Source organism: Bos indicus x Bos taurus, chromosome 4 (genome assembly GCF_003369695.1).
Source record: "Bos indicus x Bos taurus breed Angus x Brahman F1 hybrid chromosome 4, Bos_hybrid_MaternalHap_v2.0, whole genome shotgun sequence".
In the NCBI taxonomy this organism is placed as follows: domain Eukaryota; kingdom Metazoa; phylum Chordata; class Mammalia; order Artiodactyla; family Bovidae; genus Bos; species Bos indicus x Bos taurus.
This window is the reverse complement of record NC_040079.1, coordinates 42,882,724-42,906,277: the sequence shown is the minus strand read 5'-3', so window position 1 is coordinate 42,906,277 and position 23,554 is coordinate 42,882,724. Positions and strand designations below refer to the sequence as shown.

At 48.7% G+C, this 23,554-nt stretch overlaps 2 protein-coding genes across 2 annotated transcripts; both read left to right on the top strand.

Moving 5' to 3' along the window:
* Nucleotides 1-7,445: 7,445 nt before the first annotated feature.
* TMED4 (transmembrane p24 trafficking protein 4) lies at nucleotides 7,446-10,765 on the top strand. Its single transcript, XM_027538433.1, has 6 exons — nucleotides 7,446-7,554; nucleotides 7,772-8,188; nucleotides 8,381-8,481; nucleotides 8,594-8,719; nucleotides 9,135-9,281; nucleotides 9,725-10,765. Exons 1-6 carry the CDS (start codon nucleotides 7,446-7,448, stop codon nucleotides 9,872-9,874), a joined length of 1,050 nt encoding a protein of 349 aa, XP_027394234.1. The 3' UTR covers nucleotides 9,875-10,765.
* A 3,109-nt stretch (nucleotides 10,766-13,874) lies between these two features.
* Nucleotides 13,875-23,264, top strand: DDX56 (DEAD-box helicase 56). The gene is made up of 14 exons (XM_027539255.1): nucleotides 13,875-13,981; nucleotides 14,072-14,233; nucleotides 15,230-15,390; nucleotides 15,536-15,706; nucleotides 15,819-15,909; nucleotides 16,472-16,716; nucleotides 17,029-17,148; nucleotides 17,631-17,744; nucleotides 17,842-17,936; nucleotides 18,353-18,426; nucleotides 18,563-18,652; nucleotides 19,357-19,462; nucleotides 22,041-22,114; nucleotides 22,534-23,264. The coding sequence occupies exons 1-14, from the start codon at nucleotides 13,922-13,924 to the stop codon at nucleotides 22,609-22,611; spliced, it is 1,641 nt and encodes a 546-aa protein (XP_027395056.1). The 5' UTR covers nucleotides 13,875-13,921; the 3' UTR covers nucleotides 22,612-23,264.
* The last annotated feature ends 290 nt before the right edge of the window (nucleotides 23,265-23,554 follow it).

The window sequence follows — 23,554 nt, the reverse complement described above, 5'->3', positions numbered from 1 at the left end:
ACTTCTGAATTTCCCATAAACTGCAAGATGAGTAAAAAACCTAATTGAAATTAAACATTACTTATAAAAATATTTTTTATTCATTGATTATGTTTTACAATGATTATCTTTTGCTTGAACAGGATCAGTTAAAAATCTAAGATCAATCATTCCTTACTCAGAATCCCTGAAGGGGATTTCATTTATTTGCCAAGGTCCTTAAAATGGTCTAAAAGCTCTACCTAGTCTTCCCACTCCCCTCTATGACCTCATTTCCTCCTACTTTTCCCCTCAGAGCCTCTCCTCCTGCCATACTGGCCTCCTTGCCCTTCCTCAACTCACAAGACACACACCATCCTTGGCACTTTCACTGTTTCCTCGGGTATCCATGTTAACTTGCATCTAGAGGGCCTCTCTCACATGGCACCTTCTCAGTGAACTTTCCTTGGCCACTCTATTGTACCCCATCCCACATCTGACCAGACATTCACACGTTCACTCCTGTGTGAAGTTTCCTGAGGGTGCCATAACAAATTACCACAAATAAAGTGCATTGAAAACAACAGAAATGTGAACCTCCCTTTGCAGTCCAGTGGTTAAGAGTCCGTGCTTCCACTGCATGCAGTAAAGGTTCAGTCCCTGGTTGGCATGCCATGTGCTGCATGGCATGACCAAAAAAAAAAAACAAAACAGAAATTCATTCTATTACATTTAGAGATTGCAGAAGTCCAAAATCAAGGTGTCAGCTGGGTTGTGCTCTCTCCAGAGGCTTTGAAAGAGATTTCATTCCTTGTATCGTCTAATTTCTGGTGGCTTCAGGCATTCCTTAAGTTTGTGGCTGCATTGCTCCAGTGCCTGCCTCTGTGATCACATGGGCACCTCTTTTTCTGTGTATTTCTCTCTTTTTTACATGTACAGGTGAGTGGCATTGAGTACATTTACAGGGTTGTGAAACAGATCTCCAGAACTTCCTCCTACAAATCTGAAACTCTACCCAATAGAGTTTTACCCAAAGCAAAAAGCAAAGGAGAAAAGGAAAGATATACCTATTTGAATGCAGAGTTCCAAAGAATAGCAAGGAGAGATAAGAAAGCCTTCCTCAGTGATCAATGCAAAGAAATAGAGGAAAACAATAGACTGGGAAAGACTAGAGATCTCTTCAAGAAAATTAGAGATACCAAGGGAAATTTTCATGCAAAGATGGGCACAATAAAGGACAGAAATGGTGTGGACCTAACAGAAGCAGTAGATATTAAGAAGAGGTGGCAAGAATACACAGAAGAGCTGTACAAAAAGATCTTCATGACCCAGATAATCACGATGGTGTGATCACTGACCTAGAGCCAGACATCCTGGAATGTGAAGTCAAGTGGGCCTTAGGAAGCATCACTATGAACAAAGCTAGTGGAGGTGATGGAATTCCAGTTGAGCTATTTCAAATCCTGAAAGATGATGCTGTGAAAGTGCTGCACTCAATATGTCAACAAATTTGGAAAACTCAGCAGTGGCCACAGGACTGGAAAAGCTCAGTTTTCATTCCAATCCCAAAGAAAGGCAATGCCAAAGAATGCTCAAACTACTGCACAATTGCACTCATCTCACACGCTAGCAAAGGAATCCTCAAAATTCTCCAAGCCAGGCTTCAGCAATACATGAACCGTGAACTTCCAGATGTTCAAGCTGGTTTTAGAAAAGGCAGAGGAACCAGAGATCAAATTGCCAACATCTGCTGGATCATCAAAAAAGCAAGAGAGTTTCAGGAAAACATCTATTTCTGCTTTGTTGACTATGCCAAAGCCTTTGTGTGGATCACAATAAACTGTGGAAAATTCTGAAGGAGATGGGAATACCAGACCACCTGACTTGCCTCTTGAGAAATCCGTATGCAGGTCAGGAAGCAACAGTTAGAACTGGACATGGAACAACAGACTGGTTCCAAATAAGAAAAGGAGTACATCAAGGCTATATATTGCCACCCTGCTTATTTAACTTAAATGCAGAGTATATCATGAGAAATGCTGGGCTGGAAGAAGCACAAGCTGGAATCAAGATTGCTGGAAGAAATATCAGTAACCTCAGATATGCAGATGACACCACCATTATGGCAGAAAGTGAAGAGGAACTAAAAAGCCTCTTGATGAAAGTGAAAGTGGAGAGTGAAAAAGTTGGCTTAAAGCTCAACATTCGGAAAACAAAGATCATGGCATCTGGTCCCATCACTTCATGGCAAATAGATGGGCAAACAGTGGGAACAGTGGCTGACTTTATTTTTCTGGGCTCCAAAATCACTGCAGATGGCGATTGCAGCCATGAAATTAAAAGATGCTTACTCCTTGGAAGGAAAGTTATGACCAACATAGACAGCATATTAAAAAGCAGAGACATTACTTTGCCAACAAAGGTCCGTCTAGTCAAGGCTATGGTGTTTCCAATAGTCACATATGGATGTGGGAGTTGGACCATAAAGAAAGAAAGTTGAACGCTGAAGAATTGATGCTTTTGAACTGTGGTGTTGGAGAAGACTCTTGAGAGTCCCTTGGACTGCAAGGAAATCAAACCAGTCCATCCTTAAGGAAATCAGTCCTGAATATTCATTGGAAGGACTGATGTTGAAGAACTGTATATGATGTGCAGTAGAAATCCAACATCACCTTTTTGCACATGGCTTAAAGCTCAACATTCATAAAACTAAGATCCAGTACTTTGGCTACCTGATGCGAAGAGCTGACTCATTTGAGAAGACCTGATGCTGGGAAAGATTAAGGGCAGGAGGAGAACGGGACGACAGAGGATGAGATGGTTGGATGGCATCACCGACTCAATGGACATGGGTTTAGGTTAACTCCAGCAGTTGGTGATGGATAGGGAGGCCTGGTTTGCTGCGGTTCATGGGGTCACAAAGAGTCGGACACAACTGAGTGACTGAACTACCCAATAGGCAACTCCCCATTCTCCCCCTCCCTGCTTGTAACCACCATTCTGTGTCTCTGAATTTACTACTCTAGATACCTCATATAAATGGAGTCATATATATTTGTCCTTTGTGACTGGCTTATTTCACTTAGCATAATATTCTCAAGGTTCATCCATAGTGTTATCATATTGCAGAATTTCCTTTCTAAGGCTGGATACTACTCCATAGTATGTATATATCACATTTTGTTTATCCTTTATCCACCCACTGATGAACATTTGAGTTGCTTCTACCTCTTGAGTATTGTGAATAGTGCTATGAATATGGATGTGCAAATGTCTTTCCAAAATCCCGCTTTGAATTCTTTTACAGATCTATCCAGAAGTGGGATTGCTGGGATATATGGTAATTTTGGGCTTCCTCAGTGGCTCAGCAGTGAACAATCTGCCTGCAATGTGGGAGGCTTGGGTTTGATCCCTGGGTTGGGAAGATCTCCTGGAGGAGGAAATGGTAATCCACTACAGTATTCTTACCTGTAGAATCCCATAGACAGAGGAGCCTGGTGGGCTACAGTTTATAGGGTTGCAAACAGTTGGACATGACTGAAGCGACTGAGGATACATGCATATAATTTTATTTTTATTTTTTTGAGGAACCTCAATACAACTTTACATAGTGGTTGAGCCATTTTATGTTTCCACCAATAGTTCACAAAGGTTCCAGTTTCTCCACTTTATCAACACCTATTGTTTTCTGTTATTATAATAATGAACATTTAAAAAATTATTTTTGGCTATGCTGGGTCTTTGTTGCTGTATGGACTTTCCTCTAGTTGTGGCAAGCAGAAGCTACTCTTCATTGCAGTATGCGGGCTTCTCATTTTGATGGCTTCTCTTGTTGCAGAACACAGGCTCAGTGTTTGTGGCACACAGGCTTAGTTGCTGTGTGCCATGTGGGATCTTCCCAGACTAGGGATCAAACCTGTGTTTCCTGCATTGGCAGGCAGATTCTTTACCACTGAAACACCAGGGAAGCCTTGTTATTATTTGTTAATAGTAGTCATCCTAATCTGTGTCTCTCATAAAGACACTTGTCATTGGACTTAGGGCCCACATAGATAATCCAGGATTATCTCATCAAGATCCTTCATTATATTTGCAAGATCCTTTCTCCAAGTAAGGTGACATTCACAGGTTCTGGGGACTCAAACATTGACATGTCTTTGGGGGACCATCATTCATACTCCCTTTATTTTCCTCCCTGATACTTTCCTCCATCTGACATGCTATATATTTACTCATTTATCTTATTGATAGACAATAATTAAAATAAATCTGCAAGGACAAGGATTTTTGTTTCATTCACCAGTGTGTTCCCAGGGTTTAAAAGTGTCTGGTACAAATGTCTACTCAGCAGATACTGGTTGATGAATGGCTAGCTAGCCTAGGTCAAGGCTTGCAGGAATTTCTTCCTCCCACCTTTGCAGGGTAAAGGTCTGGGACCAGGGGAATTAGATTACCTAAGACAGGTTTCTTCCTGTGGGGAATGCAATTTTTTGTTTTGGCTGTGCCATGCAGGATTTTAGTTCCCCGACTAGTGATTGATCTCTAACCCTCCTACAGCAGAAGCACGGAGTCTTAACCACTGGACTGACAGGAAAGTCCCAATAATATCAAGATTACCCATCAATTAGGACAAATTCCAGGGTTCTTTTTAAGGAAAAAAAAATACATACCATTTTTTGCTAAAGTGATTTAGCATTCCTTGGATAAATGGCTGATTTTATGCCTACGGCAGGAAATGTACAAAATGGAAACAAGGAAGACCCTAAAGACTACTACAATTGTGTCAAAAGGGTATAGCAAAACAATGTTTTATTGGAGAATTTGAGCATTATAAAGGGTAATGGGTTTAATGCACTGAAACACACTGTCTTACTATAAATCCTCACTGGCTCTAGATTTGTTTGAAGGATATACCAAGTGCAGAGAAACATGTTAAATATCACATGAAGAAACAATCAACCAAATTCAGAATGTGGAAAATTCTATGGGTTCAATGATCAAGTTGCTTCAATAAGTAGATGGCATCACCATCATCAATGGAAAGGGAAGGGGAATTGCTTATCCACAGATTTGGCTTCCTGTGGTCCACAGCAGTCTGAAAATATTAAATAGAAAATTACAGAAACAACTCATAAATTTTAAGTTGCTCACTATTCAGAGTAGTATGGTAAATCTTGCTCTGTCCTGCCTGGGACAAGAATCATCTCTTTGTCCAGGCATATCCTGCCTGTTTATAGCGGCCCTCTTAGTTATCAGACTGGCTGTACCACTATCACAGTGCTTAGGTTTAATCAACAATGACCCCAAAGTGCAAGAGTAGTTAGGTTGGCAATTCAGGTAAGCCAGAGAGAAGCTGCAAAGTGCTTCCTTTAAGTCAAAAGGTGAAAATTTTCAACTAAGAAAAAAAAATCTTATGCTAAAGTTGTTAAGATCTATATTAAAGGGTGAAACTTCTGTGAAATTGTAAAGAAAGAAAAATTCTTGCTGGTTTTGCTGTTGAACCTCAAACTGCAAAAGTTACAACCACAACATGATTCCTGCTTAGTTAAGATGGAAAAGGCATTACATTTGTACAAAACATTCTGATACCATATTCACATAACTCTTATGACAGTATGTTTTATTTTGCTATTAGTTATTGTTAATTTCTCACTGTGCCTAACTTATAAACATTACCATGGGTATGTATAGAATAAAACACAGGGGAGGGAGAGAGGGAGAGATGTGGTTTCAGGCATTCACTGGAAGTCCTGGACCATATCCCCCTTAGATAAGGTGTGACTACTATGTATCAAAAGAGGTTTAAAAGATGTATCAATGAATGTAGTAAATAGTCCTTTAACAATCCAAAGTTTATTGAGATGGGGGTGGGGGGAACTAAAAATATACTAAGTACTAGAATTATTAAAGAATTATTTTTGTTTTGGGTGTGATAGTTATTAACAGTCCATATTGGCTAGAAATACACTGGAATATTTATAGGTAAAATTATATGATGTCCAGGGAATCTTTAACACACTTCAGGGAAAAAATGCAGAAATGGATAAATAAGGCAAAATTTTGATTCCTGTTGAAACTGGTTGCTAGTATATAAAAGCTCATTGTAACTATTCTATGTGTTTGGAAATTCTCTTAATAAAAATTTTAAGACAAATTTTCAACCTTCCTTTGCTCTAATTCCACACCCAGTAAGGACCTTTCTAGCTTCTTTTTTGCCTTCCTCTGTCCCACAAGAGGAATGCTCTCATTAGGAGATGTAAACATGCCTCATAGACCTCCTCATTCTAAGTTTTCCTCAAGACTTTTCCTCAATTTTCTTAGCCCAGATACTCATTCTCAAGTCGCACCAGTTTGTTCAAAGAAGGTGAAGGTCACAGAAAAGGGAGGAACCTGCACAGAGGTCGTCACTTAAACAAGTAGACTGTCCCCTACTGAATTTGGATGAGATCAGAAGTTGTCCGCATGACTGACTGCTGAATGTGGCCAGACTGTGACTTGTCCATTTCATTAAAGCTGAGTCATATGCTAATATTTAAAAATCAGATTTCATACTTAAATTTCCAGCTTCTAAAAAAAGAGAGCTTATTTTCCGTCCTCACCGCACAACTGCTGCTGCTCAGGAAAGGTTTCCTTGTAAAACTTCTTTAATGCCACTAGGATATTTGCCTTGGTTCAAACCTACTTTTTAAGAGATAAATAGGAATGTATCCAACACTGCAGATTCTTGGGTGGGGAAGACCCCTGGAGAAGAAAATGGCAATTCACTCCAGTATTCTTGCCTGGAGAATCCCACGGACAGAACCTGGCAGTTACAGTCCGTGAGGTCACAAGAGCCGGACACGACTTAGTGACTAACCCAACACAATACCAAGCACGATAAGAATGATTTTTACAGGATTTGTGTTTAGGAAGGATGGGAAGCAGCAGAACAAGCTCTGGACCCCCACTTGCACTTGTCACGTGCCCATCAGACCCACAAGGCTGGCTGGATTTTGTTCTGCTTCACATCTCTCTCCACTCTGAGCCCTAAACCACTGTGAAACAGTGGAGCAGACCCACAGCCCAAAGGACTGCACGTTCCAAATCTTCACCTAGAAGACAATGAGCAGTTGGACAAGTTGAGAGAGAACAATAAGGGCTGGAAACAGAGGCGGAGACGCCGCCAAGCCTCGCCCTTTGGGTGCAGTCTTGTGACCACTGAACCATCTCTATTCGTCCCTCCTCCCACACACCTCTCACCTTTAGCCCAATCTCCACTTTCTCTTCCTGGTAAGCACCCTCGGGTGACTATCTGTGAACACTTCCGTGTATAACCCTAGCAGAGGAGTGTCAGAAAATAATCATTGCCACGCCGTCATCTCAAGTAACAAAACTGATGAACTCCTAAAATCTGGAACACCTAAACCTGTTGGCGCCCCAAGGCTTGGAATACCGTTTCCAGTAGGTCTGTTGGAGCCCCACCCAGGTGAGGCTTCCACCCCGGGGTCATGGCTTCCAAAGCCTCGGTGAGCCGCTACTCCAGGCGGCACCGAATGCGCCTGAGGCTCCTACACGATTTCTCACTCCGGTATCCACCTAGTCGGGGTCTTGGGAACGGTCTGTCGGTCCCCGGATTCCGACTTTCCTTTCCTCGGTGGACCCCGAGTTCGGAAGCCTACGTCGACCCAATCTTCCGGATACAGCACCCACACCTCGGCGCAGGCTGACGGGCAAGCAGCAGGGGCGAAGGAGGTGTCAACGTTTCCATACTCTTGCTTTGCCACGCCGCGCTTGCTGGGAGCACCGCGCAGGCGCGCGCGTGCGCACTGAGCAGAAGCCGCTTGTTGGCAGTTGACGGAGCCCACTGCGCCTCCAGAGAGCGGGAGGGATCAGCCAGTCTCCGGGCGTCCTGCGTGTGCGCACTCTCCCCTCGGCCCTGTAACTTGGTCGAAAAGACGCGGGCGGGGCGGGGCGGGGCGGAGCGGACGCAAAGCGGGAGTCACCGCGCAAGCGCGTCCTGCGCCTGGTCTTTCTGCGTCATCAGGGAGCGGGGCGCAGGTGCGCGCATGCGCACTAGGCACAGGGCGCGCGTTGGCAGGTGTCTGGGCTGGGCGTCGGCGGGCAATGGGGTTGCCGGCGTTGCTGCTCCTTGCGCTGTGCGCCGCAAGCGCCCGGGGGCTTTATTTCCACATCGGCGAGACCGAAAAGCGCTGCTTCATCGAAGAAATCCCCGACGAGACCATGGTCATCGGTCAGGCTGGGCGAGGGTGGATCGGGCCCTGAGTTGTCCCCAAGACGCCGTCGGGCTCTCCGCTCGCAGCGGCACTCTGAGGACGCCGGACGGTGACCTGGAGAGCAGTGCCCCCGTCTGGCGTCCCGGGAGCCGCGGAGTGTGGGAGCTGGATGGACTAGGCGGGTTGTGACTGCTCTGTCTATTCCGCAGGGAACTACCGCACCCAAATGTGGGATAAGCAGAAGGAGGTCTTCCTGCCCTCGACCCCCGGCCTGGGCATGCACGTGGAGGTGAAGGACCCTGAAGGCAAGGTAGGGCCATCTTCACTAGAGCTCTTGGGGTGGACAGAGCTCATAAGACACGAGCTTGCACTTGGTGAGGTTAGAGTAAAGGTGTGGGCTTTCACTGACTACTCTGTTGCAGGTGGTGCTCTCCCGGCAGTACGGCTCAGAGGGCCGCTTCACCTTCACTTCCCACACTCCTGGTGACCATCAGATTTGCCTGCACTCCAACTCTACCAGGATGGCTCTCTTTGCTGGCGGCAGACTGGTAACAGTTTTCTTTTGGCCAGAGCTCAGAATCTGTCACTTGGTTTCAAAGTTTTGATTTAGTAAAGAACCTGCCTGCCGATGCAGGAGACCAAGAGTCAGGAAGATCCTCTGGAGAAGGGCATGGCAACCCACTCCAGTATTCTTGCCTGGAGAACCCATGGACAGAGGAGCGTAGCTGGCTGTGGTCCACAAGGTCACAAAGAGTGAGACATAACTGAAGCGACTTAGCAAGCATGCACATCATTTATAACTCTTTGTGGCACAGTTACAAGTAAGAAATAGAGTTGCCCTTCTGTCCCACAGGGACAAGAGTATGTTCCATAGCCTGCAACAGACCATCAGAGGTTGCATCACTTAGACATCATAACCTCAGAATGGCTCTGACTTTGAGGTTCAACCTTATTTCCTCCTAGCGTGTGCACCTAGACATCCAGGTTGGGGAGCATACCAACAACTACCCTGAGATTGCTGCCAAGGATAAGCTGACGGAGCTACAGCTCCGAGCCCGCCAGCTGCTTGATCAGGTGGAGCAGATCCAGAAGGAGCAGGATTACCAAAGGGTAAGGGCATGTCACTGTACTTGGCCATGGCAGTTGACCTTTATACCCATTACACCTCCTGGAAGTTGCTTCTTGGGGCTTTCCCTACTTGGGAAGCAGGCTGTTCAAAGACTGGAACAGTGGGTATCAGTGCAGATAGCCATTTTTCAGCTCTGTAGAATAAAGTGTAGAGAGGACAGTTCACACTCTAGCAGTAGCCATTGCCTGCCTCCTTATTTTGGGATCTTGGTTGAAATGGTTTAAGAGTGTGATTTCTGTCCTAGCAGAGAAGCTCATGGAGGGGCAGCATGTTACGTCCTTGGGGCACTCCCAGGGGAATCAGAGGCAATATTTCAAAAGGTGTTTGGTCCCATAGTTGAGCAGTGGCATGGGAGGGAAGGACCTCACAACAGCTGAGACTGTCTTTCCCGCACATTTAATCCTGGGTCCATTGTCCTATGCAGTATCGTGAAGAGCGCTTCCGTCTGATCAGTGAGAGCACCAACCAGAGGGTCCTGTGGTGGTCCATCGCTCAGACTGTCATCCTCATCCTCACTGGCATCTGGCAGATGCGTCACCTCAAGAGCTTCTTTGAGGCCAAGAAGCTGGTGTAATGTCCTCACCACGTGATCCTTTCCTGTCACCTCAGTTATTTGGTACTTTCCCCACCCAATATCTTATCCACCTGGATTCTGAGGGAAAAAAAAGTGAAAAAAGAATATAAGCCACATTGGTTCCATGGCAACAAAGCATTCAGATCAGCCACTTGTTAACACTGGTTTTCAAGGACACAGGACACTGGTCCAGGCTTTCAAAGATCTGTCTTGGGGTTTGTGCAGAGTTGAAACTTACCCAGGACTAAGTCTTGCTTCTTTCGCCTCCAGTGATTCCCCTCTTTCTCATAAAATGAGCAAATGAAAAACCCTCCTACTTCTTTAACCTTTCGTCTACTTACGAAGTAGGCGACCGAAATGCTCCACCGAGGAGGCCTGCCTCACTGCTCTGCTGTCAGTCCTGGGTTCACTCAGCAGCTTTGTGAATGTAAATAGGGGCAAAGGCCCCAGAGGATTGAAAAGTTTTTCTATATATTAGAACTATTTTTTGATAAAATTATATATTTTCCTTCCTAGTTGAAGTGTTACTGCCTTTGTGTGACTAGCTGGATACCAGTGCAGTCCCTTCTGCATTGTTTATGCATACATCCTTGATAACTAACTACCATGGCAGCTCCCAGGACTTCAGCTCTCAGGCCAGAGAGCAGATGTCACAGCTGCTCTCAAGGCCTAATCAGAGGGCCGGGCAGGGAATTCTCCAGGACACCTGTGGTTTCCATCACACAGGGCCTGAATTCAAGAGTAAGGCAGTGACAGCTCACACAAGGCAGGACACTCTTACCCTCCCGTTTCCCTTAACTTTTATTTAAGCTGTGGTAAATGTTTTCCTCGCGGGAACCAGATTTGGTTCTTTATACAGATTTTTCCAGTGAAATAAAACGTGTTGTAGTAGCTGTGTTTGAAATGAAATAAAGAGGCTGTGGGCAGAGGGGAGGCACAAAAGGAGATGGAAGAAAAGCTTTTGGTCTGGGTACTTCTGCAGCTGACCAGGAGTGGACCTCGGCATATGGGCTTGTGAGGCTAGGGTGCGGGAACAGACAGGGTGGTGGCAACCACAGGGCAACCACATAGGCCTGTCAGCAAGGAATGCTGTGAAGAGATTAAGTATCTATTTCTTAGCTCCCTGGAATCATAAGTGTAAACACTTCTTAGCATACTTCCTCATGCCTTTCTGCCATATAAAACTTAATACTATTAGGTGCCCATTCTTGATATTTTATTTCATGGTTTTATTTATTTAAAATACATTATTTATCTGACATACAAAACTAAATTCTTCCCTTCTTGTTTTTATCTTCCATACTATTCTACCTGTGTATCTATTTTTCCTTACAAAAGTATAAGCAATTTAATTTTATAGACCTTTTCACTTAATATTTTTGTAAATATTTAAGAAATTCCAATTTGGGGTGACCACGTTAACGGTTCAGTGTGGTGAAACACCATAAATGACTCATCCAAAATTATTTGGATATTTACCATAATATTTTTCATGTTAGAATTAATGGAAAATGAGGTGGCCTTGAAACTAGTTCATGTGTAGACCTCTGGCCTGAGGCTCTTTAGGAGCATGGGACATGTCAGGAAGGGAACACATGTGTGCTCTGTGGCTGTTACTAGGAATCTACCCAGCAAAGCACACTGGCGTCTAGGCTGTAGGAATACAGGAAGCAGTCTGTCCATCTGTGCATCTCAATTATGCTGATGGGTCAATACGTACTTGGTTTCTCCTCTTGTGAATTTTTGATAGGGGAATGGAGTGAAGACAAAGGTGGGAGTATATCACACCTTTACACTGATGGGACAGTTGGAAGCTTGATTGCCAGAGGATAGGCTAATTGGTGGTAGATGTGAGGAAAAGAGTTTCCACATTGGTGTGTGGCATTCACAGACACCATAGAGCCTAGGAAAATTTTTTAAAAATAATTCAAGCTACATCCAAGGAATTCTGGGGACCTTTTCCCCCAATACTACCCTGATTCCATTCTGAAGTTCTTGCTTTCTTAGGTTATAAAACATCCTTACCAAATAGCCTTCTATCCTTATACAAAAAGGCTGTGGGGGCACAGGAGTCTCTACTCACCCCATTATCCCTGGCCCAGTCCCCATCTCCATGTTTTGGTTCCAGCCTCACTTTACCTGTGGTGCTCTCAGTTCTCACCCTAATAACACCCAGAGCCTGACTTCTGGATCTCATGCTGGGCCCATGTCAGAATAGATGCATAGGGTCACCTGAGAAACTCATCCATATAGATTCCTGAGCAACATTTACGTCCAGTCTGACTAAGTTTATGTTTGGTGTGGTGTGGTAGGCAGAATGGGCATCCCTAGTGGCTCAGACAGTAAAGAATCGGCCAACAATGCAGGAGACCCAGGTTCAATCCCTGGGTCGGGAAGATCCCCTGGAGAGGGGAATGGCAACCCATACCAGTATTCTTGCCTGGAGAATTCCACGGACAGAGGAGCCTGGTGGGCTACAGTCTATGTGGTCACAAAAGGATGGACATCGTGCATCCCCGTTAACACACATGGTAGGCAGACTAATAACTTCCCAATAATGTCCAACTAAATGTACTAATTCCTGAAACCTGTGAATATGTTACCAAACGTGGCAAAGAGAAATTAAGGTTGCTGTCATCTGCTTTTAAAATGAGATTATCCTGAATTATCTGGGAGGGCCGAAGGTCATAACAAAGGTTCTTGAAAAATGCAAGAGGGAAGCAAAAGAAGGTTGTAATGATGTGACACAAGGACTCAACCCTCCATTAACAGCTTTGAAAACAAACAAGGGGGGCCACATGTGAAGCTGTAAAAGGTAAAAAAAAAAAAAAAGATTCCTTTAGAACCTCCAGAAGGGAATGGAGCCCCACCAACCTCCTGATTTAAGCTTAGAGAGGCCTTGTCACACTTACGACCTATAGAACTGTAAAATAGTAAGTCTGTGTTAAGCCACCAAATTTATGATGATTTGTTACAGGAGCAATAGCAAACAGATACAAGTGGGGACCAAAAATCCGCCCCTTTTTTTTGGCTGAGTCTTACTGCTTGCGGAATCTCAGTCCTCCAAAAGGAAATGAATCCAGGCCACAGCAGTGAAAGCCTGGAATCCTAACCACCAGACCTGCAGGGAACGCCGAAGAATTATTTTTAACCAAGCTGTGCAGGCAACACAGGTTGCTACCTTTGGGAACCCCAGAGCAACCTACCTTCCTCTTTTCTTATGCTACTCATTCTTCCAAACTTCATTCTTGGACAGTTCAATTGTTATAGCTTGTCCTTTTTCTGCCTGTGACCCTAAACCATGCTGGTACACCCAGTGTCGCTTGCTTTTTACTCCGAAAGCCATTGCGTTTGATTCCCACGTTCCCACCACTGCTACAGGCAAACAACCCTGGAATACATATGCTGGTGCACTTTTCCTAAGCATAGTCGGTGGCAGAGCAATTAATGCTTGCACATAAACCTGATAGAGATCCCCCAGATGCATAATGGCAGGAAAGGGCGCAGGACTCACCAGTATTTCCCAAACGTGGTAAGGTACCACCCGCGGCATCCCTTTTCTTAGGTAGTACACAGACGAGCATTCTAAACATTGATGTATTTGCCAATATAACTACAACTAATACTGGCATAATTGCTAGGGCGAGGCTGTTAAAAATCAAGCGCTAGATGAAGGTAAAGCCATAAACACGCAACCTGGTGGAGAAACTGGAGGATTGTGTGGCCGGTGTCGGTGGGCGAAGGCGGGCACGGAGGGGACCTCACCCACCTCCACGGAGCCCCGCCTCTGCCGCAGGTAACCCTAACCCAAAACGCCATTTAGAGGTAGCGTCAGGGGACGGGCAAGGACCCGTGGGCTCTCCGCCGCCTGCCGCCTCTCCCAGACCCCACAGATAGAGCGCAGCAGCAGCAGCCGCAGAGCCCAGCCGGAACACCGGAAGCCATGGCCAACTCCTTTGAAACTGATTGGCTGCTGCTTTGACCGGCTCACGCGTCGTGTCGTGCTCTTCCTGTCGCGCCTGCGCGCTGTCACTACAGAGCAGCAGCATGGAGGATCCAGAATCGTTGGGCTTCGAACACATGGGCCTGGACCACCGGCTCCTACAGGTACCGGGGAGGGCTGAGGAGCCGAACCGACGGTGGATGGGAGCGGTGGCAGGGCAGCACGCCGCCTGAGCCGTCCCTTGTCTCTCCTAGGCCGTCACTGATCTGGGCTGGTCGCGACCCACGTTGATCCAGGAGAAGGCCATCCCGCTGGCGCTGGAGGGGAAGGACCTCCTGGCTCGCGCCCGCACCGGTTCCGGGAAGACCGCCGCTTATGCCATTCCTATGCTACAGCTGCTGCTCCACAGGAAGGCGGTGAGTCGGGGGAGAGGCCCCAAAGGCCGAGAAAGGGAAATGCAGGCGTTTGAGTTCCGTTGTGCCCTCTTTGAAGGCTGTGCCGGCCACCCTCACGCACCCGTCTTCCCCAAGAGCCGGGTTTTCTTTGGATCTCTTACACATGAAGGCTGGTCTAAGAGAACCTAATGATTTTCTGGTAAACGCTCTGAACTGGGATTCAGGTTACTTGGGTTCTAGTCCAGGCTTTGCGACCATTATTCTTTGTACTCAGTTCAGTCTCTCGGTCGTGTCTGACTCCGCGACACCTGGACTGCAGCAAGCCAAGCTTCCCTATCCATCACCAACTCCCGGAGCTTACTCAAACTCATGTCCATGGAATCGGTGATGCCATTCAACCATTTCATCCTCTGTCATCCCCTTCTCCCACCTTCAGTCTTTCCCGGCATCAGGGTCTTTTCCAATGAGTCAGTTCTTCACATCAGGTGGCCGAAGTATTGGAGTTTCAGCTTCAGTATCAGTCCTTCCAATGAACATTCAGGACTGATTTCCTTTAGGATGGACTAGTTTGGTCTCCTGTCTGGCTGCTCCAGATCCTAGTTGAGGCATCTTCCTTCTTCCTTACGGCATGTGGGAATCCTTAGTAGTGCCATGTGGACTCTTAGTTGTGGCGGGCAGGATCTAGTTCCCTGACCAGGGATTGAACCTGAGCCTATTGGGAGCACAGAGCTTAGCTACTGGACCACCAGAGAAGTAACTGGTGGTTCACCAGTAACTGGCACGTTTTAAGTAACTTTGTAACAATAAAGTAAGTTATCCTTTTTGAGTTCAGTGCCTGGGGAAAGGGCCTTGTTATCTACATTCAGAGATGGGTGAAGTAAGTGAAGGGGTGATCAAAACACAACTAGATTGTTGTGTTGAAGTCATAGTACGTGATCAGATTGCCTGGAAGAGGTAGAGAAAAGCATCCGGTGGCCATGATGATAACTGACTGGCTGAAGTCTCTAATTCTTGCAGACAGGCCCCGTGGTGGAGCAGGCTGTGAGAGCCCTTGTCCTTGTGCCGACTAAGGAGCTGGCGAGGCAGGCCCAATCCATGATTCAGCAACTGGCTGCCTATTGTGCTCGAGACATCCGGGTGGCCAATGTCTCAGCTGCTGAAGACTCAGCCTCTCAGAGGTGGGTTAGAACACCAGGGCTGTGAGGGAATGAATCTGCACTGGAATGTGGGATGGGGTTTGTGTGCAGCAAAAACGAGATCTGATTTGGGGTGAGGTCCCAGCTGCTACCTTCTACTTAATACTGAGGTGTTGCCTATCTACAGAGCTGTGCTGATGGAGAAGCCTGATGTGGTGGTGGGGACTCCATCCCGCATATTAAACCACTTGCAGCAAGACAACTTGAAGCTTCGAGACTCCATGGAGCTGCTGGTGGTCGATGAGGCTGATCTTCTTTTCTCCTTTGGCTTTGAGGAGGAACTGAAGAGTCTTCTCTGGTAAGGAGAAAGGGTGGTGAATACACAGTAGGGCCTGGAGCGAGGGGGCCAGTTCAGCTGCCCCTGTTAGAGGCCTTAGAATGGAGTTTGATGGGGCTCTGTTTCATTTTAGTCACTTGCCCCGGATTTACCAGGCTTTTCTGATGTCAGCTACTTTTAATGAGGATGTGCAAGCACTTAAGGAGCTGGTACTGCATAACCCGGTAAGGGCCCCATGGGACCATCGGGAGACTCAGAGGACTCGCTCCTGCCTTCTCAAAGGAACCCTTTGTTATTTGGGGTGGGAAACTCCTCGTTTAGTATTCCTGGTTCTGAGGCACTAGAAGTCCAATGTTGTTAGGCACTCCTGTATCCTCCAACCTAAAGTCACTATGTAGTCCCAGGTATCTGCTGGTTTCAAACCATGCTTTGCCTAAAGGCCTGATCAGGGACCCCCAAAGGGCAGAAAGGGTGCTCTGAGTGACACGATCAAAATTCTCCCCTTATGTGAACTTTACTCTTCAAAAAGGTTGCTACTGTAGGGGTTTCTTCTCACTCTAGTCATTTACAGTGTGTTTCACTTTGATTTGTGCCCCAAATTGTGTGTAGTTTTGTGTCTTTTGTAAACTGCAGTAGTTAGTATACTTTGAATTCTGACTGTACACAGTTGGAAGGGACCCAGGGCACCCTCCACTAACACACCAGCGCTGTGGTTGGCAAGCCAGCGGCTTGCAGTAGCATTTCTGTCTTCTCTTTTTTCCTGACCACAGGCCTGTCCTCCCCTAGGTTACCCTCAAGTTACAGGAGTCCCAGCTACCAGGGCCAGACCAGTTACAGCAGTTTCAGGTGGTCTGTGAGACTGAGGAAGACAAATTTCTGTTGCTGTATGCCCTGCTCAAGCTGTCGTTGATTCGGGGAAAGTCTCTGCTCTTTGTCAACACTCTGGAGCGGAGTTACCGGCTGCGCCTATTCCTGGAGCAATTCAGCATCCCCGCCTGTGTGCTCAATGGAGAGCTTCCACTACGCTCCAGGTGTGCCGACTCCCATGTCTCGGTTGAACGTGAAGATGGAAAAGGGGAGACACAGTCGCTCTTCCTGTTTCTTAAGTGCTTAGTGGATTGAGGGCCCCGGGCTTGACTGATCCTCAATGACTATCTCTCACAACTCTGCAATACCAACTATAACTCCATCTTCACTTGACGAGATTGAGGCACAAAGATTAAGTTGGGGAAGAATTGAAGAAGGGGGAAGAGTCAGAAAGATGACCGTTATGACCAGGCGGAGGGTGGAGGAGAGACCTCCAGTGCTCTTAGGTCTGACTTTCTTCTGCTCTTGGGCCACAGGTGCCACATCATCTCGCAGTTCAACCAAGGCTTCTACGACTGCGTCATAGCAACAGATGCTGAAGTCCTGGGGCCTCCAGTCAAGGGCAAGCATCGGGGCAAAGGACCCAAGCGGGACAAGTGAGTCCACTTTTATCTCTCAGCCCTTGCTAGGGAGAGCCACCTTTCAGAAGACTGGGAAACCAGCATGTGGGGGCAGGGAGTAAAGGGCGCATAGGCCTGTACTTCATGGGCAGCATGAACGGCCATACTGCCTGACTTGTTGGCGTGCTGTCATCCTGTGAGGAACGTGGCTCAGCCTCCACTAGCTGTGACTTGCAGGAAGGATCTTTCTTCGGGAGAAAGGGAGCCACCAGTCTCTGTCTGCCTCTTGGGTGGCTGGCTTGGAGTGGTTCTCGGGTTGCCCTGTGGGCAATGAGTTCCAGGGTTTGGCTGCCCCCACTACCCTAGCTCCAGTTATAATGTTTAAGAATCTTACTCAGAGGAGTGTCTTGTAATTCCATACCAGGCTTTGTTGAGCGATCATGCTGATTAAATAAGTTTGAGAACATGGCCTCTGAGGAGAGGAGGGCTCAGTTTGAGGTTGGCATGTTTTCTTACAGGGCTTCAGATCCGGAGGCAGGCGTGGCGCGGGGCATAGACTTCCACCACGTGTGTGCTGTGCTCAACTTTGATCTCCCCCCCACCCCCGAGGCCTACATACACAGGGCTGGCAGGTAGGAGAACTGAGGCATAGTGGACTGGGCACCTGGACTGTGGGCACACTGTGGGACACACAGCCAGAGACACGGGCTGGGTTGTCTCTCCTTGCAGGACGGCACGTGCCAACAACCCCGGCATAGTCTTGACCTTCGTGCTGCCCACAGAGCAGTCTCAGCTGGGCAAGATCGAGGAGCTTCTCAGTGGAGGTAAGAGCCCTGCCCTCACTGACCTGAGAGAGGGCCAGGCTTCTGTCGTGAGACTTTAAACTTCAAGGTCTGGTGCTCCTTAGTGCTCCGTGGCTGTCATTGCACATACTTTGTGGCTAGAGTGGCCTCAGAGTAGGAGAGTAGGCGAGTGGGCAGGTCCTAAGGCTGAGAGATATGACAGGACCCGGGACATGGGGACAGGAAACTGCCCTGGCTGCAGCAGGGTGGATCCCCTGTCGTGAACTGTCCATGAGACCCAGGGTTTTTGCTGCATGTCTGCATTGTGGGAAAGAGTGGGCTGGATCCCTGGCTGCCTCACCCCAGGGAGCAGACCTGGGAGGTTCTGAGCAGAAGGCCTGCATAGACCCTGCCCAAGCTTTCAGTCTGCAGGACCCTCACTGCAGTCTTCTCTGCAGACAGTGGGGCCCCTGTCCTGCTTCCTTACCAGTTCCACATGGAGGAGATCGAGGGCTTCCGCTACCGCTGCAGGGTGAGTGGGGCCCTGTGGGGATGTGGGTACTTGGGGCTCCTCTAGGACCCACAGTCAGGTCCTTGTTGCTCAGCACCCTGGCAGGAGGGCGGGCTCAGGCAGCCCTGCCATGTTGACCTTTGATGTCTGCCCCCAGGATGCCATGCGCTCAGTGACTAAACAAGCCATCCGCGAGGCAAGGCTGAAGGAGATCAAAGAGGAGCTCCTGCACTCAGAGAAGCTCAAAGTAAGGGGCTGTGGTCGGGGTGGGTGGGCAAAGGGGTGGCTTCAGGGCATCGCCTGTCCTGGAGGCCAGAGGCAAAGCTGTGAGTGTGAGAGGCAGTGAGCTGGGCAGCAGACCGTGCCTTTAGCAGGTCATGGGGAGGAAACAGGCCAAGAGTGAGTAAGGACACCAGCTGTCCTGCTGGGAGGTGAATTGGCCGAGTTTCTGAGGTGGACAGTGGCTGTGTCCATCAGAAGCACAGCTTCTGAGGTTTATTCTCTTGACACAGTAGTAAGAGTTGTGTGAGGTCACAACTGTATGGGTGCCTGCGTTCCGTTATGATTCCCAAGGTGGAAACACTAGGGAGTCCACCCTGGGGATGCAGTAAACCGAGTCAGGTGCATTCATGCAGCATGCATTACACAGAAAAGGAGGAGGCAGCTGTTTATGTGTCAGTTAGAAGGTGCACGGCCATGGAGTGATTCCCAGTGAGGAGGGGGTGGTGTGCTCCTAACTGCCCCCACTGAATAGGGAGTGAGAACGGGGACACATGCCTGAGCTGCCTCTGGGAGGGGGCCCCAGTGACAAGGCAGTGGGAAATCTCAGCCTTAACAATTGGAACACAGGCTACCTGTTCAAAAACTCCCCTGTAAAAACAAAAAAAAACAAACCCATGAAATTACAAAAGGAGGACCGACCATGCAGTGCCTGCTTTTCTCCCCTGCCAGACATACTTTGAAGACAATCCCAGGGACCTCCAGTTGCTGCGGCACGACCTGCCCTTACACCCCGCTGTGGTAAAGCCTCACCTGGGCAACGTCCCTGACTACCTGGGTGAGCAGGGCTGGGGGCGGGCTGCGCATTCATCCCTGGGCTGCTGTGCACTGGGGTGACACAACCATGGGATCTGGGCAGTGAGCATGTACACAGACATAACTCTGCACAGTCCCCCTGCGTAGGCGTTGCTCTCTCTGTGGGGGAGACAGGAAACCAGCACTCTGCCTTCAAGGAGACATCAGTCTGCCCCTTCAAGGCCAGGGGTCTCACATCTAGAGCCTGGTCCTGTGAAAGAGCGAGCCAGTACCTGGCCAGGCAGCCTCCTGTGTGTAGAGGGAGTGACTGGGTATGGTGTGGGAGTCACGAGTAGGAGACAGTGCTACTTGTGCTGGAGGAGGCTTAGGGTTAGTGACCAGGCCAAGCTGGGCTTGGGTGTCTGAGTCCAGAACGTTTGACCGGGGACACCAGGGGTGGGAAATAGAGAATAGACCTGCCTGAGCCTTGTGGGGATGAGGGATATTGGGATCACAGTTATGAGGTCAAGGATGGACCCCAAGAGGGACTTTCCTGGTGGTTCAGTGGTTAAGACTCTGAACAGGGAACATGGGTTTGATGTTTAATCCCTGGCCAGGGAACTAAGATCCCACATCCTTCATGCTGCATGGCACAGCCAAGAAAAGAATGGATCCCAAGAGTGGTTTCTATGGTGTAGATGAGGCCAAAACCCAGCTGATGTGTTCAGGAGCCTTGCTCCCTTTGCACCTGGTAATGATACTCCTTGTGTCTTTGGTAACGGGTATGTGTGGGTTTTATGCTGAAGATGTTTAGTGGATTAAGGAAGCAGAGAGGTGAGTGCAGGCCCATTTTCCTGGTACCCCTGTGGATTAGCGTAAGCTGGTGGATATGGCAAGGAGAACCTCAAGCAAGTGGATGGGAAAGATCCAGGAGAGGTGGGAAAATGCCAGAGAGATGGGGCCAGGTTCCCCAGGAAGTGAACTGTAAGGGATACCAACCAAGGTCGTGGTGTGAGGACTGAGGAGGGGGAGAGGGGAGGAGGGGATGTGATCTTGGGTGGCTTTTGGGTGGTCTGTGTGGCAGCTTGAAGTGGGATCCCAGTTCCCTGAGTGGGAATTGAACTTAGACCACAGCGGTGAAGGCGCTGTATCCTAACCGTACTAGACCACCCAGAGACTTCTGGCTGGGAGCAGGGCGCTGGCTCTTGCCTGGTTTGAAGAAAGAATTTGGGAAAAGGTTAAACAACAACAAAAAAGACAAGTGAAGTGTTTATTAGGAGAGAAGAGAGATGTGGAGAAAGGATGGGTGGACTGCGAGAGAAGTAGCCATGAGCTTTTTTTTTTTTTTTTTTTATTTATTCTTGGTTGCTCTGAGTCTTCATTGCGTTTTCTTGGGCTTTCTCTAGTTGCGGCGAGTGCGGGCTACTCTTCATTTCAGTGTGTGGGCTTCTTGTTGCCACGGCTTCTGTTTTTGTGGGGCACCATGGACTTAGTTGCCTCACGGTCCATGGGATCTTTCAGAACCAGGAATCGAACCTGTGTCCCCTGTATTGGCAGATGGACTCTTAACCACTGGACCACCAGGGAAGTCCCTTTCGGGATGGTTTAGACCACTTATGTGGAGGCAGTTTTCTGATTTTCATCTGGCCAGTCACCTTGCATTATGTGGCCCCGAGTCCATATCAGGTCTGACTCAGGGCCCTCCTGGATGTGCAAGCGCGTCTTTTAGACAAGGTGAATCCCAGTGCCAGGCTTTTCGGAGGCTGGCAGACCTTATGGTCTAGTGCCCCCTCCCCTGAGGAACCTTTTTGTGCTGGCATAGTCTGGGAGGTCTCCTTGACCCCATGAATGAAGAGTACATGGTCTCCTTAATTTTTTACCTAGGCAGGGCTTGCTTAGCTCCTTTCTGTTATTGCTGTTCCCATTATCTTGAAGTGTCCGCAGGAGACAAAGTCCAGCTACTTACACTGTTCCTGTTGTTATTTTTATTTTCAAAGTGTTAACAGGAAACTAGTTGTAAATGTTTAACCTGGGGCCCATCTGTCTCCTGCCTTAGAAGGGAATCCCATCCTCTCTGTCACACAGAAGTAGTCATTGCCCCAAACCTTTGGCCTTTAGGGGTTGGGGTGACGTGGGAGGGTGTGGTGGTGTGGTGCTCACAGGCCTGTCAGGACCTGTGTGGCCTGGCTGGAGGGGACCCTGAGCTATGCCCTGGGTCGGTGAGAGGACAGAGGCCAGGGGTCATGTAGCAGGTCCCGAGCAGTGATGGGGGCACCTGATAGGTGAGGAGGGGTATGGGAGGAAGGACCATGGAGGAAGGAATTATATGAAGGCTGCTTTTCTATTTTAGCAGCATTTTCTTTCTTAATTTTCCTTCTGTTGTTTCATACTTACTGTGACACATACTGTAGAGACATGTTTTAGTGGACATCCCTGGGGACAGCGGTGTGAACCTAGATAGTCGTGTGTTCTTAGGATTGCAGTGAGGATCGGAGTGCCAGGCCCTGGGTCAGGAGGGGAGAGCACGTTGGGAGCCACTGGAGGTGGAGCCGGCGGGAGAGGGGGTGGGAGCAGGCACACAGGGCGGCGGGGGCAGCCGCTGAGCCCGCCGTCTCTTCCAGTTCCTCCTGCTCTGCGCGGCCTCGTCCACCCTCACAAGAAGCGGAAGAAGCCCCTCGCCTCTAAGAAGGCCAAGGTATGTCCCCTGGGGCCTTGGTGATGGCTGCAGGCGCCCCCCCCCTCCCCAATCTGGTTTCCTTGTCACCAGGGTGTGCTTGGTGTGCTTGCCCCTTGTCCTCAAGGGGGAGGAAGGAGAATCGGCCCCAGACCCCTGGCCGCTGGCCAGAGTTGCGGGGGCCGGGGCTTTCCCTTGGCCATCATGAGCAGCTTCCAGAGCAAAGGAGAACCTGCTGTCCTGGCCCCACCGCCCTCCTCGTCCTCCATGCTGCAGGAGGAGGAAGGTGGGCGCCTGCGGTGCTGGAAGCAGCACCTGTCCTTGGCTCATGGCCTGCAGGGCCTGCCAAGTAGCAGTACCACCCACTTCTCCGAGTCTGTCTCGTTATGTGCAGACAGACGTCTGCTCCCCACAGTCAACTGGTAACTTTGCCCCCACAGAAGGCAAAGACACAGAACCCACTGCGAAGCTTCAAGCACAGAGGAGAGAAATGCAGACCCACAGCAGCACCCTCCTGAGGTTGTTCAGGCAGCCTTGGCTGCCTTCCCAGGCTCTCCCCAGGCTGGAGTGTGGAGCAGGCCTCCCTGCTGGAGGAAGCTTAATTCTCAGACTGGATGGACTGGATTCGGGGCAGACGGAACTGTGGCCCTCCAGACAGATGGCCAGGCTGGTGCTTTGCCCATAACAACAGAATAAAGATTCTAGCTGCCCTAGTTTGTGCCTCCTGCCTGTAGGAAGGAGCCATCGAAACCTTGGGAATCAGAAACCACTTCCAGGAAGCAGCACCTGGCTCTTTGCCTGCTGTGCGCAGTGTCTCCTTGGCCAGAAGAGGTCAGCCTTGCAGCGCTGCAACCTGGAGCCCTCAGGCCCGGAGACACCTGCTGGCATCTGGCTCTCTGGCCTTACCACCAGCTGCTCCTGTGGGCTTTCTCTCTGGAATCAGGCTGACGCCTCCCTTCTCTGAAGCTGGGAACGACTTTTTGCCTCCTGGAAAGATGGGCCTGCCTGATGACACCTCTTTCTCCATGGCACGTTGTAAATTCAGCCTTCTACTCCCTCAGGCAGCCAGGGACAGCTGTCTCTGCTCCTGAACTGCTCTGCTCTGTTTGGCACACTTGTGTGTGTGTGTGTGTGTTTAATTAATTAATTAATTTGGCAGCAATGAGTCTTAGTTGCGGCACGTGTGATCTTTTTTCATTGTGGCATGTGAGACCTAGTTCTTCCTGACCAGGCATCAAACCTGGACCCCCTGCATTGGGAGCATGGAATCTTAGCCACTGGACCACCAGAAAAGTCCCACCTGGGTGTGTTCTAAGTGCTTGAGTGACAGTGTGACACACACATGCCCTGTCCATTTGCTCTCAGCCCACCTGCAAGGTTCTGACGGGAGGGTCCCAGCTCATGTCTGGGCCTCCCAGCTGCTGTCTGGAGGAGGGGGATGCTGCTGATGACTGTGTCCTT